This window comes from Oncorhynchus clarkii, chromosome 28 (assembly GCF_045791955.1).
Source record: "Oncorhynchus clarkii lewisi isolate Uvic-CL-2024 chromosome 28, UVic_Ocla_1.0, whole genome shotgun sequence".
Taxonomy (NCBI): domain Eukaryota; kingdom Metazoa; phylum Chordata; class Actinopteri; order Salmoniformes; family Salmonidae; genus Oncorhynchus; species Oncorhynchus clarkii.
This window is the reverse complement of record NC_092174.1, coordinates 7,577,387-7,595,579: the sequence shown is the minus strand read 5'-3', so window position 1 is coordinate 7,595,579 and position 18,193 is coordinate 7,577,387. Positions and strand designations below refer to the sequence as shown.

Below are 18,193 nucleotides of genomic sequence, written 5' to 3'. Positions count from 1 at the left end.
ATTGCTGCCCACCAGATCTTCCCACCGGTAGGTGTCAGTCACTCTCCGGTTAGCTGTCTGGTACACCTCCTGTATGCCAACGAAGAAGGAACGTGTCCGTCCCACTAGACCTCTCAGCAAGGTGTCTGAACCACCACCGCTGTCGAGGCAAGCCTCCCCGAAGACATCCTCTCCCTAGGCCTCGATAAACTTCTCCCACCGTTAGTAGCCCTATTTCTCAACCATGGCGACGAGTGCGAAGCGAAAGCAAGAGGAGACGCATCTCAAGATGCTTCGGGAAATGACTAGCCAACCTCCGAATAGGAAGTGCTTTGATTGCGACCAGCGCGGCCCGACTTATGCCAACATGACAGTGGGTTCCTTCGTCTGTACCACCTGTTCTGGCATCTTGTAAGTACTGTGTTGATTCTATGGTTGTGTTTTTATGTGGGCTTGTTTTTAAAGCAAAATTACGCTCTTTATTATGTGTTTTGGTGGTTTAGCCTAACGTTGGCAAGCTCCCCAACACAGCAGGTAACGCTATCCGACGTTAGCTCGAGGCCATTGGTTGGGCTGGGTCGCAAGCCCATGCTTTGTTGTAAGGAGGGGTCTCAATTCCCAATCTTTAGAAGGTCAATATTCAGTTCCATACCTAGCTTGGCAACTAACTAAAGGATTGTTTGTGCCGAAAGTACTTGTCTGATAAAAGGCAAATATTTGACCAGTGTGTCAAAAAGGCACGTCACGGCACCGGCGAACCTATTTCCCAATCATCTCGTCTATACCGTAGGCGTAGTTTGGGACATCCGTTGCTCACGCCTATATGTGTATAGATCGAGCAGGGATGGGCAAGTCCTCGGGGGGCCTGATTGTTGACACACTTTTTGCTCCAGCTCCTGCTAAAACACCTTACTCCAATAATCAACTAGTCAAGGTATTCAGTTTAGAATGCAATTCCGTTTAATCATGTGTGTTAGTTATAGGGCTGGGGGGAAAGTGACACAAATCAGGCCCCCATGGATTGGCGTTTTCCATCCCTGAGATAGAGGAAGTGTATAAGTGCCAGACAGACACTGTCTTGTAGAATACATGAAATGGGGCAGTAGGTCAAGTAATGCAAATGATATGGTTCAGAGACCACAATAGGAAAGGACTTCTGACAAGACCACAATTGATGCCACAAGTGATCATCTCACGTCATATGTGAAGGCTAGGCACATGAATGCATAGCCTTATGAATCATATAATGACTTTCACTGGTGGTTTTCACTTTTGGGATGTGCCATCTGATTTCAATCACTTTTTGACCTCTTTTTGGACATGAATGCCATAACATATAGGAGATGTCTTCATCACTGGACAATATACCTTTTTGAGTTTGATATAATTCAAAAGCTCACAAACAGGGTTGTCAAACTTTTATATATCTATATATATATATTTTTTTTTTACATAAATTATCTAAATGCATAAACTATTTTTTTCCCCACGTGTAGCTTAGACCTTATTTGACATCATCTGATGTGTTTGTTAGGCCTGCTATCGGTTGAAACAGCATGCTATTGGGTGTCATGGTTTGCCAGATAAATGTACTAAAATGTGAATAAAATTGAAATTTCATCTTTGAAATGGTAGCACAAAGATGGTTTGGAGGTCCACACCTCAGAGAATGTTGACTTGAATGGGAATATCAGTTTTCAATTATACTGTCAATCTTCCATAGGAAACCTATTGAAATCATAGAAATGTAGATAAAATAATAGATATTTCAATTTAAGTTGTCATTCTACGCTGGGTGGACTGGTGGCCATATTTGTGGTAGTAATTGGAAGTAAACATTAGAATTTCAATTATGTACCAGCTAATTTGCAGTGGTCTGAAGAGAGAAATCCATTCTATGAATGTCTATGATTGAAATTACACCCGCCCTGTATTCAACAGTATGCTGTGTCTCAACAGATAGCGGGCACAATACAAACACCTCAGCTTATGTAAAATATGGTTAAAGCATATGCAAAAATGAGTTGTTTTTGATAATTGCTGCTAAAGGATAAATAGTTTGACATCCCTGTTTATATTTTCCAGTGTTAAAGACATTGATGCAAAATGGGGCAACTTTGAGCACCTCTGTCTCCTAAATGTTTTGGCATTCAGGTTCAAAAAGTCACTCTCTGGCCACTTCTACCATGGGCAAATATATATGACAAGTTTTGTTCAAATATAAAGGGGTGTGGTCAAAAAGTGATTGAAATCAAATGGAACAACCCTTTTGACAGTGAATGTCAGTAAATGCACAGTTTAGCTGTGAGTGTGCAGTCATGTTGTGCCTGGTCTTTGTAAACTGAATGACACCGAATACATACCCCTCCACTCCCAACTAGACGAGGGCTGAATCCCCCCCACAGAGTGAAGTCCATCTCTATGACCACCTTCACGCAACAGGAAATCGAATTCCTACAGAAACACACCAACGAGGTAATGACATGAGGTCAAGTAATGTACTAAGAAATGTGTACTTCAACCCTAGTGATCTGCAGGGAGTGCAGGCTTTTATTCCAGTTTAGCACTAACAAATCCAATTCATTCAAAGGTATTGATGATTAGTTGAGTCAGATGTGTTTGAATTGGGCTAGAACAAAATCCTGCTTACCCTGTGGGCCCCTAGGACCAGCATTGGAAAAACACTGGATTAGTGTCTTTATGCATGTCTGTCTCCTCATGTCTGCTTTCTTTATTTGAGGTTTTTTTGTTTCTCTCTAGGGAGTTTATTGGCATTCCTTTTTCTCTCGCGCTCTCTCGCCACACCCTCTCCCCAAACATTTTCTCTACTCTAGGTTTGTAAACACATCTGGTTGGGGCTGTACAATGACCGGACATTGGTTGTTCCAGACTTCCACGAACCACAGAAAGTAAAAGAATTCCTCCAGGAAAAGTACGAGAAAAAAAGATGGTGAGATGCTTCTTTTTGGTTCATTCATCTGTTCACTGAACTTCACTCACTTGCTTTCTATTGTGTTGTGTGAACTGAACATCTTCAAAAGCAGAATCATTTGATTTGCAGATCCCACAGTTTCTATTGTGATGTATTAATGTAAAATCACACTCAGAGCTCTCAATGTAAAATCTTATGAATTCACTTTAAAAAAACAAGTAACAACCCATTTTTACATGTGAAAATGATTTCACCTTGGGAACTCCCCATCGATTCCACCCCTGGATGTATTTTTATTCATGGTTGTGTGCACACAGGTACGTCTCTCCAGACCAGGCTAGAACGGTAGCCACAGCCCAGGCTTCCAAGTCGGGCACCTCAGCCAGCAGCACAGGCAGCACCCCGGAGGTCCAGCCCCTGAGAACCCTGCAGCTTAACAAGACCCCCCCAACGCGTCAGGTATTTCCCCATCTTCTTTCCTAACATATGACGTAGTACATTTCAGGCTAATGTGCTTTTGAGTCATTTCCTAACATATGGGGAAATCCATTTTAGGCTGATGCAAAAAAAAAAAAAAAAAATCATAACTTTGTCTAGGGTAAATTCAATAACTTTTTAAACTCAATCCCTTTTTCACTTCCATAGGTATTTGTAGAAGTGCACAGAAAGTGGCTTTTTAGAACTGAATGCCAAAACATTCAAGAGATAATGGTGCTCAAAGTTGACCCATTTTGCATACCCCACCATACATCCATGTCCTCATCACTGGAAAATACACTGCTCAAAAAAATAAAGGGAACACTTAAACAACACAATGTAACTCCAAGTCAATCACACTTCTGTGAAATCAAACTGTCCACTTAGGAAGCAACACTGATTGACAATACATTTCACATGCTGTTGTGCAAATGTAATAGACAACAGGTGGAAATTATAGGCAATTAGCAAGACACCCCCAATAAAGGAGTGGTTCTGCAGGTGGGGACCACAGACCACTTCTCAGTTCCTATGCTTCCTGGCTGATGTTTTGGTCACTTTTGAATGCTGGCGGTGCTTTCACTCTAGTGGTAGCATGAGACAGAGTCTACAACCCACACAAGTGGCTCAGGTAGTGCAGCTCATCCAGGATGGAACATCAATGCAAGCTGTGGCAAGAAGGTTTGCTGTGTCTGTCAGTGTAGTGTCCAGAGCATGGAGGCGCTACCAGGAGACAGGTCAGTACATCAGGAGACGTGGAGGAGGCCGTAGGAGGGCAACAACCCAGCAGCAGGACCGCTACCTCCGCCTTTGTGCAAGGAGTAGCAGGAGGAGCACTGCCAGAGCACTGCAAAATGACCTCCAGCAGGCCACAAATGTGCATGTGTCTGCTCAAACGTGTGCATGTGTCTGCTCAGAAACAGACTCCATGAGGGTGGTATGAGAACCCGACGTCCACAGGTGGGGGTTGTGCTTACAGCCCAACACCATGCAGGACGTTTTTAATTTGCCAGAGAACACCAAGATTGGCAAATTCGCCACTGGCGCCCTGTGCTCTTCACAGATGAAAGCAGGTTCACACTGAGCACATGTGACAGTCTGGAGACGCCGTGGAGAACGTTCTGCTGCCTGCAACATCCTCCAGCATGACCGGTTTGGCGGAGGGTCAGTTATGGTGTGGGGTGGCATTTCTTTGGGGGGCCGCACAGCCCTCCATGTGCTCGCCAGAGGTAGCCTGACTGCCATTAGGTACCGAGATGAGATCCTCAGACCCCTTGTGAGACCATATGCACATCTGGGAAATCATGTCTCGCTCCATCCACCAACGCCACGTTGCACCACAGACTGTCCAGGAGTTGGCGGATGCTTTAGTCCAGGTCTGGGAGGAGATCCCTCGGGAGACCATCCGCCACGTCATCAGGAGCATGCCCAGGCGTTGTAGGGAGGTCATACAGGCACGTGGAGGCCACACACGCTACTGAGCCTCATTTTGACTTGTTTTAAGGACATGACATCAAAGTTGGATCAGCCTGTAGTGTGGTTTTCAACTTTAAGTTTGAGTGTGACTCCAAATCCAGACCTCAATGGGTTTGATTTCCATTTTGTTGTCAGCACATTCAACTATGTAAAGAAAAAAGTATTTAATAACAATATTCCATTCATTCAGATCTAGGATGTTATTTTAGTGTTCCCTTTATTTTTTTGAGCAGTGTATAATGTAAAAGAAGGATAGGAACCCTCAGGGTGCCACAGTCAAATTATTTAGTATAAGCATAAGTGCCAGTGCTGATAAATAGGCATAAGACAAATGTAAATAATTAATTGCATAAAATATTTATGAAAATATATATTCATGACAAGATATGAAAACAAGGAGGCATTTATCGATTGTATCGGGCCCTGTGGGCCCTTAACCGTGCCTTTACGCGTGAATCAATCTCGTCATCTCATATCTATGCTCCCAATTTTACACTAATCTAAATTAATTCAACCTCTTGTCTTCACCCTCCTTATCATTCAGTTAGGCCTAATTTGAATTCAGTTGAAGTAATGTGCACAATTATCAGTTTCGGTCACCCACGCATCCATTTAACCTACGTCATTCATTCGGTGAGGAGAGAGAGAGAGAGAGAGAGAGAGACATTAGTGCCTGGCTAGGTACCAACGTCCTACAGCGCATTTACCTTGGAGAGTGGAGGTGTGGAGAGAGAACAACTGGTATAAAGCTTAAAGTACTGTACTTCTGTTTGTTTTAATCACATTCTGACAACTGAGCAATGTAAAATACAGACATTTAGGAAAAGGGAAGGAGCAGTACGTTGCTTTTTTTCTACCCCAATTGGTTTTATTTATTTACAAAATCAATCATCTGTGGCCGTTGGCATTAGCAGTTCTAGTGTTGACATTCGACGGTGGTCGGACCGGTGGTCATCTTTTGTTGTAGTGATTGAAATGATACTTGTACCAGCTAATTTGCAGTGGTCTGAAGGGATGGGTCCATTCTATTATTTCTGTGATTGAAATGAAACCCACCCCATATTTAAGAGCAAGTTTCAACTGATGGTGGGTACAACACAACGTCAGATGATGTGAAATAGGGTCTAAGCTACAGAACAACATTAGCAATTTTAGATACTTTATTAAAGGTCTAAAATGTTGCTTATTTTCAAACCCTCTGGTCATTATAAACTCTGGGAAAAAAGAAACGTCCCTTTTTCAGGGCCCTGTCTTTCAAAGATCATTCGTAAAAATCCAAATAACTTCACAGATCTTCATTGTAAAGGGTTTACACACTGTTTCCCATGCTTGTTCAATGAACCATGAACAATTAATGAACATGCACTTGTGGAACGGTCGTTAAGACACTAACAGCTCACAGACGGTAGGCAATTAATGTCACAGTTATGAAAACTTAGGACGCTAAAGAGGCCTTTCTACTGACTCTGAAAAACACTAAAAGAAAGATGCCCAGGGTCCCTGCTCATCTGTGTGAACGTGCCTTACGCATGCGGCAAGGAGGCACGAGGACTGCAGATGTGGCCAGGGCAATACATTGCAATGTTCGTACTGTGAGACGTCTAAGACAGAGCTTCAGGGAGACAGGGCGGACATCTGATCGTCCTCGCAGTGGCAGACCACGTATAACAACACCTGCACAGGATCGGTACATCCAAACATCACACCAGCGGGTAAGGGACAGGATGGCAACAACAACTGCCCGAGTTACACCAGGAACGCACAATCCCTCCATCAGTGTTCAGACTGTCCGCAATAGGCTGAGAGAGGCTGGACTGAGGGCTTGTAGGCCTATTGTAAGGCAAGTCCTCACCAGACATCACCGGCAACAACGTCGCATATGGGCACAAACCCACCGTCTCTGGACCAGACAGGACTGGCAAAAAGTGGCAGCCACTGACGAGTCACGGTTTTGTCTCACCGTGGGTGATGGTCCGATTTGCGTTTATCATTGAAGGAATGAGCCTTACACTGAGGCCTGTACTCTGGAGCGGGATCGAGGTGGAGGGTCCATCATGGTCTGGGGCGGTGTGTCACAGCCTCATCGGACTGAGCTTGTTGTCATTGCAGGCAATCTCAACACTGCGTTACAGGGAAGACATCCTCCTCCCTCATGTGGTACCCTTCCTGCAGGCTCATCCTGACATGAACCTCCAGCTTGACAATGCCACCAGCCATACTGCTAGTTTTGTGTGTGATTTCCTACAAGACAGGAATGTCAGTGTTCTGCCATGACCAGCGAAGACCCCGGATCTCAATCCCATTGAGCATGTCTGGGACCTGTTGGATCGGAGGCTGAGGGCTAGTGCCATTCCCCCCAGAAATGTCCGGGAACTTGCAGGTGCCTTGGTGGAAGAGTGGGGTAACATCTCACAGCAAGAACTGGCAAACCTGGTGTAGTCCATGAGGAGGAGATAAACTGCAGTACTTAATGCAGCTGGTGGCCACACCAGATACTGACTGTTACTTTTGATTTTGAACCCCCCCCCTTTGTTCAGGGACACACTATTAAATTCCTGCTAGTCACATGTCTGTGGAACTTGTTCAGTTTATGCCTCAGTTGTTGAATCTTGTTATGTTCATAAAAATATTTACACATGTTAAGTTTGCTGAAAATAAACGCAGTTGACAGTGAGAGGCCGTTGCTTTTTTTTTTGAGTTTAAAAGTCAATGGGTGCTACCCCATGTCCCCAGTTATTTTTCTTTAAAGCATGCTGTCATTCTTCATGCCCTTCCATCTCTCTCTCCCTCCCTCTGCCAGTCGCCGGTGGTGGTTCGCTCCCAGGCCTATCCTATAGTTCAGGAGAAGAAGTTTGACCTCCTATCTGACCTGGGTGGAGACATCTTTGCCACTCCGCCCTCTCAGGCTGCCAGCAACTCCAACTTTGCCAACTTTGCACATTTCCCGAGCCAGTCAGGTAATGAGTGGGAATGGCCTTCACTCAAACTAACTTCAGTTTCAGCCAAATTTCCACTTAGTCGTGCAATAATGTCAATGGGTGACTAAGTGAAAATTTTACTTAAATGGCAGTTCAGGAGTTTCCCAGTATTGAGTTGATTCGAAATGTTTGTCTTCAATGAGACAACATCATATCTTGAGGGCTTGGAAATGATCAGTTATAAAGAGTAGTGTAAGAAGACTTAACACGTAATTATAATGTGTTTGTGTTAAATCATTGTCATCTGCCCCTCCTCCCATGTACCATAATGCCATTATGATTTCCACATTCCTCACGTTGTCAGTGTTTTGTTTCCTCCTCTGTGGTTTGCAGCGACTCAGGTTAGCTCAAACGCCGACTTTGCCAACTTTGAGGCGTTTGGCAACTCTGGAGTACCTTCACATTTCAGCACCTCACCCCCCTCACAGTCCTTTGCATCAGGTACCCCTGGGTCCCATTCTCATACATTCCCTCTTATTTACATTATATCTGTTCCAAGCCCAACAGGGGCACAGCATGTTATCTTATTTTTGTGTGTTAGTGTCCATGTCCATTGACATGTGTGTATATTGACCCCTGTGTATGTCTCTCTCGCTCTCTGTAGGGCGAGGTGTCCCAGTGCCGTCGGTGGCCGGTGCTGTACCGGCTCCGTCCCAGCTGGGCATTTCAGCAGAGGACCGCTACGCTGCTCTTGCTGAGCTGGACAACGAGCTGAGCTCTTCGGCCCCCACAGGGAGCAGTGTCCAGGGGTGAGAGACAGACGCCACTTCAAAACTTGGCACTAAAAATAGGTTTTAGATATGCACAAACTAACACTGCCTCTGGATCTTGCTAAAAAAAAGTTTTTTTATGATTCAATGAGGTAACAAATTGATTCATGTTATGTATTTATGTGAATCTAGGAATATGTTTGGAGCTGTGTTGGGAACCTCGCCTGCCCAGACTCAGTCAGTATTACCCAGCATGCATGTGCAGCAAGGCTTTGGAGGTGAGTGGATTGTGTTACATATTCCTGAACATTGAGTTCTGAAATGGGTGACCCTCAAATGTAATGAAAACATGATGTAATGTCCTGTTTCAGCCATCCCGTCCAATAATCCATTTGTTGCCGCCGCCCCGGATATGGCCACCAACCCCTTCCAGACTAATGGTATAGCACCGGCCGCAGGTGTGTGTGTGTGTGTGAGAGAGAGAGAGAGAGCACGTGAAAGTACATAAACACATGCATAACGTGTGTGTGGTTGAAGTCAGAAGTATGAACACAAGCATGCTTAAAGGACATGTTTGGGCCTCTGCCAGTGAATGCGTGTCAATTTGTCTGAAATAGCATTGTTTGATATCAGTAGATACTGTACATTGAAAGGTACGGTTGTGTACCACTGTGTTTGTGGTACTCACTCCGCCCTCCCCTCCATCTGTGTTTCGTAGCCTCGTTTGGCACAGGCTCTATGAGTATGCCTGCTGGCTTTGGGAACCCCTCCTCTTACTGCCTCCCGACCAGTTTCAGTGGGACATTCCAGCAGCCCTTCCCTGGCCAGGCCCCTTGCCCTTACACCCAGCCGGGGGCCTACCACCCCCAGCAACCCAACGGTAAGTAGTGTGCCCTCTTCTCCTTAGTAGTCTCACCCATAACACAATATAGTTTGGACTTTACTTCAAAGCTGTGATTTCCCCCCTCCCTCCCTCCCCCCACCAAATATTGTGTTTTGACTCACCAAATGTTTCACATTTTCTTGTGGCCCTCCACTATAAACAAAGGTCGTTTTTCTGGCAGGTATCCCTGTAACAACGGTAAATGTAATAACTTTTCTGTTTGAAATAACTTTTAGATTTTTTTCTTATGTAATAAAACCAGTAAATGTTAAAGCTTGCTGGTAATCGTAATACATTGTGGAATGATAAGAGAACTTTTGCTGCTAAATCTAAACATGTCATCTACAATAGTTCCCTGCTAATAATTAGTCCCCAGGACGTCACAAAATGGTCGCCAGGACGTTGTCATAGTCCCCTGGTGGTCTTGTATGGTTCCTTTTTTTGTCTAGTTCCTGGTTTGTCCGGGGAACGTCACCTGATTCTCAAATAAACATATATATTCACAAATAAAAATTATATTTTGTTCAGTATAGTTTGTAATGAGCTGCATGGTTGCTGGTGTTACTGACCGTGTTAGTTCTGTGCAGCACATGACTTTGATAGCCTCTACTGAACTGAAGCCAAGGTTGTTAGCTTGTGTTACCTTGCAATGGCAGTCTTCAGGTTTCATGCAAGGTTACTCAGCATGTTCATTTGACACCCAATTGCCCTGGTGCCATCCAGATCGGCCAAACCGATTTTGAAATCGTTCGAATACTTTGGGTGTTTGCTTGAGCCTTCCTGGAGTGCCGGATTAATGGTTTTAGCACTAGTCCATGTCCATTAAAAACAAGGGAAATAACACAGACATTGTTATTACATGACCAGTTGAAGTTATGCTTAATGAAATAAAGTTGCTACTGTCCTGGTGACCTGACATAATAACCACCGGATAACATAATAAGCTTGATTTAATAAGGATCAAATGAAGTGGTGTGTGAGTGAGTGAGTGAGTGAGACTATGCATGTGGGTAGATTTCAATGTGTGCTTGTGAGTGTCTATGTATTCCTGTATGAGTTGTTTGTGTTGTGATTGGCACTAGGTGGTGGTATGTACATCAAAATGAGGGTAGTAGTACAAAACATTGATTTTGATATGTTATTACATGTTTGGTTGAAGTTATTACATTATTCATGAAGTTGTTACTCACCGGTTAATGTAATAACCACCGGTTAACGTAATAACTTTACAATTTAGCAGAAAAAGTCAACTTTACCGTTCAACATTTTATTACGTTTACCAGCAAGTTATTACATTTACCAGGTTTATAAAAAAAAAAATACAAAATGGAAAAAGTTATTACTAAGGTTAAATGGTAAATAGACCATTCAGCCAGATTTGTTTTCTCTGCATGGACAGGCCCTGGTGGATACCCAGTCTACGGGCAGACCAAGCCCTCCATGACCCCCTTTGGGCAGCCCATGGCTGGGCCGGGGATGACCAATAACCCATTCATGGTGAGCAGCTCGAAACTTGTGGTTGCGTTTCCAGATCATGTTGTGGGACCGAAGGATGCATTGTGGTCTTTAACAGTAATACTTGTAATACCAGTGTGAAACACTTTGTGACATAACACATACAAGTCTGTATTAACATACACATGCAACTTCTGCATGGGTCCAATGTAAAAACACCTATGTGGGCGGTCACCCATGCAGCTGCGCTCTCTCTGCTAACTTCATGGATGAGTTTGGAAGTCATGCTGATGGTGATGTTATTTTACGATATTGATGAACCATTTGTTTTGAACCAGGCGGGAGCCCTGGCTGGATCCTACCCCGCTGGAGGCTCTTCCACCAACCCCTTCCTGTAGTGCGCCTATCTCCTCGTCAGCACCACCAGAGGGCAGCATGCAGCACCTATTCAATGCACCGGCTCCGTCATGTGAACGTACAGTTCTGAAACTCTGAATTCAAGGTTTTATTAAAAGCTTAGTTTATGACACTATAAAGGACTATGGGATTTGGGACTGCCATGGAATGATGCCCTTGGAGTAAATACATTCTCTATACATTTATTTTTTTTGTTCATTTGACAGCTCTTTATTGTGCATATCGGCATTTGTAATCACATTAAAATACAAGGTATAATAAGGACTTGACATGGTTGGGCAACATTATGGATGTGCCACTATGTTTTTACCAGTGTGTTTATAGGATAACAATCAGGGTTGTATACAAGTCTAGGAGGGAACTGAGGTGACATGAAGAGTTTTTGCCTCGAATTATGTGAATTATCAGGCTGGCAGAGGAGATATGCACCTAATTCTATTTGAGGGGCTACTGGTAGTCAAATTCAGTATAATTTAATTCCGTGTAAAATAAACTATGTAATGTGTAACGGTTTCAATGGGCATGACGCCTCTGCCTGTAGGTATGGCATCCGGGAAAGGGACTTTTATTTGGTCCATAATTAATACCACTATTACTGAACGTGGCCCTGTTCTTATTAGGCTCAAAACACCATATAGTCCTATCCCAAGGCGTTGCAACAGCATTTTGCCTAGCGGTTTACAAAACCGTTGAATAACCTTGAATACAACCCAGGTCTTTTACCCTTACTCTTTTTTTTATTTGTTACTAGGATAAGTCCCAAGTGTAACAACAGCCCAAACACACTAACTTTAGCTAGTTTTGAGTCCGTTTGGAAAGGAACAAATGCCTGGTAAAAAAAAAACATGAGACCCCAGACTCCAGCACTGGCTGTTTGGATGACAGGCTACTGCAGCACAAAAAGAGTGGGAAGGAGAGTAGGGAATAGAGAGAAAAGGTTCTTGTGCTCTCAGCGAGCCCTCTCCATGTAACCTGACCCGCATGTGTGTAAAAACACCTGAGAAGTTTGTTTTTATTTGGAGAGATGGTTACTTGTGGCACCCAATCACTTTTAATGAATTTAAACGTTACTTGCCATTACAGGAATATGTAAGTCAATGTGTACATATATAAATATATGTATAAATATTAAAGATTTTTAACTACAATATGCTTTTGATTCAAATGTTTTCATTTAGAATTCCCTATCCCCATTATGTAACGATGCGGGGGTAAAATCACAGGGGTTGCCAAAAAAAAAGCTACATTACAAATGATGTGTTGTGATAATTGCGTTGTTTGCTTTATAACCTGTTAGTTCATATGCCTTGTGACAGTGATAGGCCTATATGCAGGGCATTTGGAAAGTATTCAGACCCCTTGACTTCTTCCACATTTTATTACCTTTATTGCCTTATTCTAAAATGAATTACATTTTTCCCTCAATCTACGCGCAATACACCATAATGACAAAGCAAAAACAGGTTTGTAGACATTTGTGAAAATGTATAAGTATTCAGACCCCTATGTTGAAGCACCTTTTGGCAGGGATTACAGCCTATTGTCTTCTTGTGTATGATGCTGCAAGCTTGGCACACCTGTATTTGGTGAGTTCCTTCCATTCTCTGCAGATCCTCTCAAGCTCTGTCAGGTTGGATGGGGAGTGTCGCTGCGCAGCTATTTTCAGGTCTCCAGAGATATTCGATCGGGTTGAAGTCCGGGCTCTGGTTGGGCCACTCAAGGATGTTCAGAGATTGTCCCTAAGCCACTCCTGTGTTGTCTTGGCGTGTGCTTGTGGTTGTTGTTCTGTTGGAAGGTGAACCTTCGCCCCAATCTGAGGCCCTGAGTGCTCTGGTGCACAAGGATCTCTCTTTACTTGGCTCCGTTCATCTTTCCCTCAATCCTGACTAGTCTCTCAATCTCTTCCACTGGAAAAACATACCCACAGCATGATGCTGCCACCACCATGCTTCACCATAGGGATGGTACCAGGTTTCCTCCAGACGTAACACTTGCCATTCAGGCCAAAGAGTTTCATCTATGTTTCATCAGACCAGAGAATCTTGTTTCTCATGGTCTGAGAGTCCTTTTACTGAGGAGTGGCTTCCGTCTGGCCACTCTACTATAAATGCCTGATTTAGTTGTCCTTCTGGAACGTTCTCCCATCTCCACAGAGGAACTCTGGAGCTCTAATTTGTGGTCACCTCCCTGACCCATCTCCCATGATTGTTAAGTTTAGGACAACAGCTCTAGGAAGATGTCTTGGTGGTTCCAAACTTCTTCCATTTAAGAATGATGGAGGCCACTGTGTTCTTGGGGACCTTCAATGCTGCAGAAATGTTTTGGCACCCTTCTCCAGATCTGTGCTTTGACACAATCCTGTCTCGGAGCTCTCCGGACAATTCCTTCGACCTCGTGGCTTGGTTTTTGCTCTGACGTGCACTTTGGGACTTTATATAGACAGGTGTTGCCTTTCCAAATCCTGTCTAATCAATTGAATTTACCACAGGTGAACTCCAAGTTGTAGAAACATATCAAGGATAATCAATGGAAACAGGATGTTCCTGTGCTCAATTTCGAATCTCATTGCAAAGGGTCTGAATACTTATGTAAATAAGGTAATTCTGTTTTTATATATATATATACATTTCTAAAAACCTGTTCACTTTGTTATTATATTGTGTGTAAATTGATAGACATTTTTTTTATTTAGTCAATTTTAGAATAAGGCTGTAACGTAACAAAATGTGAAAAAGTCAAGGGGTCTAAACTTTCCGAATGCTGTGTGTGTGTGTATACATACAGTATCTACTCATTCAAGTTATTATATATATTTTTTACCATTTTCTACATTGTAGAGTAATAGTGAAGACATCAAAACTATGAAATAACACATGGCATCATGTAGTAACCAAAAAAAGTGTTAAGAAATAAATATATTTTAGGTTTTAGATTCTTCAAAATAGTCACCCTTTCCCTTGATGGCAGCTTTGCACACTCTTGGAACACTCCTCTACTCTCCAAATTCATCAAAGGAATGTGCTTTGTCTCTTTTTTCCCACTGAAACTCTAACACGTTCAAAAGTGAATACTGGAACACTAAAATGTAGAATATGGGGAATGGTCAATCTATAGAACACTGTTTTGTGATGTCATTAAAAATGTTACAAAGGAAATACTGTAACTTGGACAGTATACCCACTACATAGATGAAGTTTCCATACTGTGTGTTGTGCATGTAATATGAAAATTATGAAAGTGTTTTTAACTTTTTATGGCTGCAGGGGCAGTATTGAGTAGCTTGGATGAAAGGTGCCCATATCAAACGACCTGCTCCTCAGTCATAGTTGCTAATATTTGCATATTATTATTAGTATTGGATAGAACACTCTGATGTTTATAAAACTGTTTGAATGATGTCTGTGAGTATAACAGAACTCATATTGGCAAAGCTCTAGGAAACGCAAAATCCTGAGTTGAAATCAAAACAGGAAGTCAGAAATCTGAGCTTGTATGTATTAACCAGAGTCCCCAATGAAATCCCCTTCAGATATGAATGATGTTGCACTGCCTAGGGGTTCCACTAGATGTCAACCATCAATAGAAATTATAATGAGGCTTCTATGTTGTTGTGGGAGTGAATGAGAGCAGAATATATCAGATGTCCATCAAGCAGCCATTTTGTGATCGCGCTTTTTCCTCATGGTAGTCACTTTCGTTCCATTGCTCACGAAGACAAGAAGGAATACTCCGGTTGGAACTTTATAAACGCTATATGTTAAAAACATCCTAATGATTGATTCTGTACTTAGTTTGAAATGTTTCTTCGACCGGTAATATCACTTTTTTTTTATTTTAATTTTACCCCCTTTTTCTCCCCAATTTCGTAGTATCCAATTGTTGTAGTAGCTACTATCTTGTCTCATCGCTACAACTCCCGTACGGGCTCGGGAGAGACGAAGGTTGAAAGTCATGCGTCCTCCGATACACAACCAACCAAGCCGCTGCTTCTTTAACACAGCGCACATCCAACCCGGAAGCCAGCCGCACCAATGCGCCGGAGGAAACACCGTGCACCTGGCCACCTTGGCTAGCGTACACTGCGCCCAGCCCGCCACAGGAGTCGCTGGTGCGCGATGAGACAAGGACACCCCTACCGACCAAGCCCTCCCTAACCCGGGCGACGCTAGGCCAATTGTGCGTCGCCCCACGGACCTCCCGGTCGCGGCCGGTTACGACAGAGCCTGGGCGCGAACCCAGGACTCTGATGGCACAGCTGGCGCTGCAGTACAGCGCCCTTAACCACTGGGTAATATCACTTTTTTAAGTTTTTGTCCGGTATAACGCTGACCAGAATTAGCGTTTGGATACGTATACCAAACGCGCTAACAAAAGAAGGTATTTGGACATAAATAACGGACATTTTCGAACTGGGATTCCTGGAGTGCTTTCTGATGTAGATCATCAAAGGAAAGGGAATATTTATCATGTAATTTCTTGTTTATGTTGACGCCATCTTTGCGGCTGTGGTGTTTTTACTTTTGAGCGCGGTCTCAGATTATTGCATGCGTTTCTTTTTCCGTAAAGTTTTTTTGAAATCTGACACAGCGGTTGCATTAAGGAGAGGTATATCTATAATTCCATGTGTATAACTTGTATTATCATCTACATTTATGATGAGTATTTCTGTTGAATGATGTGGCTATGCAAAATCACTTGATGTTTTTGGAACTAGTGAATCTAACACGCCAATGTAAACTCAGATTTGTGTAACATGAAGTCCTATGAGTGTCATCTGATGAAGATAATTCAAGGTTAGTGTTTAAAGATAAAATTATTTCTGGTTTTTGTGAATGCTATATTTTACTGGAAAATGGCTGTGCTTATTGTGGTTTGGTGGAGACCTAACATAAGCGTTTGTAGTGCTTTCGCTGAAAAGCCTATTTGGAATTGGACACTTTGGTGGGATTAACAACGAGAATAGCTTAAAATGATATAAGGCACATGTATGTTTTAGGAATTGTAATTATGAGATTTCTGTGGTTTGAATTTGGCGCCCTCTATTTTCACTGGTAGTTGTCATATCGATCCCGGTTTTGGGATTGCAGCCATAACAGGTTTTTAAGAGAGGGATGTGATTTGAGAAGTTATAAGAGAGAGAACTTTGCACAGTGAGTAATCCCCATGCCCGAAGTGAGGTCCGGGAGCGTGCCAGTCTGCCAGTCCCACCCCTTTCGAGAAAAATGCAGTGGTGGAAAATGTACCCAATTTCCATACTTGAGTAAAAGTAAAGATTTCTTAATAGAAAATGACTCAATTGAAAGTCACCCAGTAATACTACTTGAGTAAAAGTTTAAAAGTATTTGGTTTTAAATCTACTTTAGTATCAATAGTAAAAGTATAAATCATTTAAAATGTCTGATATTAAGCAAACCAGACGGCATAATTTTCTTGTTTTTTAAATTTACGGAAAGCCAGGGCACACTTCATCAGTCAGACATAATTTACAAAGTGAGCCCGCCAGATCAGAGGCAGTAGGGATGACCATAGATGTTGTCTTGATAAGTGTGTGAATTAGACACTTTTCCTGTCCTGCTAAGCATTCAAAATGTAAAGAGTACCTTTGGGTGTCAGGGAAAATGTATGGAGTAAAAAGTACATCATTTTCTTTGAGAATGTAGTAAAGTAAAAGTTGTCAAATATAAATAGTAAAGTAGTTATGTAGTACTTTAAAGTATTTTTACTTAAGTACTTTACACAACTGGAAAAATGTATAAATGATGGGTTATGAATTAACACTGCAGACCAAAAAAGTCTGCAGCTCCAGCTGTGTGTTTTAAAATGGTTAGAACTTTGAATCTCAGATGATAAACTCACCTCCCGGACAATCAATGGTACGGCTGATTAGCTGTCCTAAGTAAAGTATCTTTGAAAGCGAATTTAAGTAGGACCATCCTGTTACTCTGCTCAAACCATTGTATTACACTACTCTCATCACCCCACTGGGAAACCATCGATACGGCTGTCTCAGAGATGGAAACTCGACTCTGTGATTCGGACTCGAGTTGCACTTAAGTTGCAAAGAAAATGACTTACGACTTGACTTAGACTCGGGATCAATTGACTTGACTTGGACTCTAGATGAAAGACTCATGAACAATGCAAGTCAGTACTGGGATAAGTTTTAGTTGTGCGTCCTGTCAGATAACATGGAACAGGCTGCGTTGTAACACAGAAAGTAGTTTAATACAGAGGGCTGAAAAACGTTCTAGAACGTCTGTGTCATTTCTACGTCACTAGTACTACAGCTTAACAGTTGTAATCAGCAACAATGTCATCATGTGGGGAAGCTTTTGTTCTTAAATTTGGGTACAAGAACCTGCAGTATAATGCCAGTACTGTACTGTCACTCAACTATCATCTGCAAAGTATACTGAGCACAAGTAGTCACCTAGTCCAGTAAAAGCACTGCATCAGTCACTCAAACGCCGATTCCAGGGGGTGTTTGTGAATGTCAGAATGGGCACTCGGATGAACAGGCAACACAACTTCCATTTGGTGACAATGTACACTACCGTTCAAAAGTTTAGGGTCACTTAGAAATGTCCTTGCTTTCCATGAAAACATACATGAAATGAATTGGAAATAATATAGTCAAGAACTTGACATGGTTATACATAATGACTTTTAATTGAAATAATAATTGCGACCTTCAAACTTTGCTTTCGTCAAAGAATCCTCCATCTGCAGCAATTACAGCCCTACAGACCTTTGGCATTCTAGTTGTCAATTTGTTGAGGTAATCTGAAGAATACCAGCTGACTGCTTCTTCCCTAAATAGTTATTGCATAGTTTGGAGCTGTGCTCTGGGTCATTGTCCTGTTGTAGGAGGAAATTGTCTCCAATT

The 18,193-nt window shown here is 42.6% G+C and overlaps 1 protein-coding gene across 3 annotated transcripts; it reads left to right on the top strand.

Moving 5' to 3' along the window:
* Positions 1-62: 62 nt before the first annotated feature.
* LOC139386681 (arf-GAP domain and FG repeat-containing protein 1-like) lies at positions 63-12,455 on the top strand. Of its 3 annotated transcripts, none has more exons than XM_071132485.1 (12): positions 63-390; positions 2,361-2,454; positions 2,814-2,929; positions 3,229-3,370; positions 7,665-7,821; positions 8,176-8,283; positions 8,447-8,591; positions 8,745-8,830; positions 8,924-8,992; positions 9,271-9,432; positions 10,835-10,932; positions 11,229-12,455. In XM_071132485.1, the coding sequence occupies exons 1-12, from the start codon at positions 224-226 to the stop codon at positions 11,286-11,288; spliced, it is 1,404 nt and encodes a 467-aa protein (XP_070988586.1). In that variant the 5' UTR covers positions 63-223; the 3' UTR covers positions 11,289-12,455. The 3 variants fall into 3 exon arrangements, with proteins under 3 accessions (XP_070988586.1, XP_070988585.1, XP_070988587.1); XM_071132484.1 differs by having other exon boundaries at positions 8,924-9,010; XM_071132486.1 differs by lacking the exon at positions 8,176-8,283 and having other exon boundaries at positions 8,924-9,010; positions 11,229-11,376.
* The last annotated feature ends 5,738 nt before the right edge of the window (positions 12,456-18,193 follow it).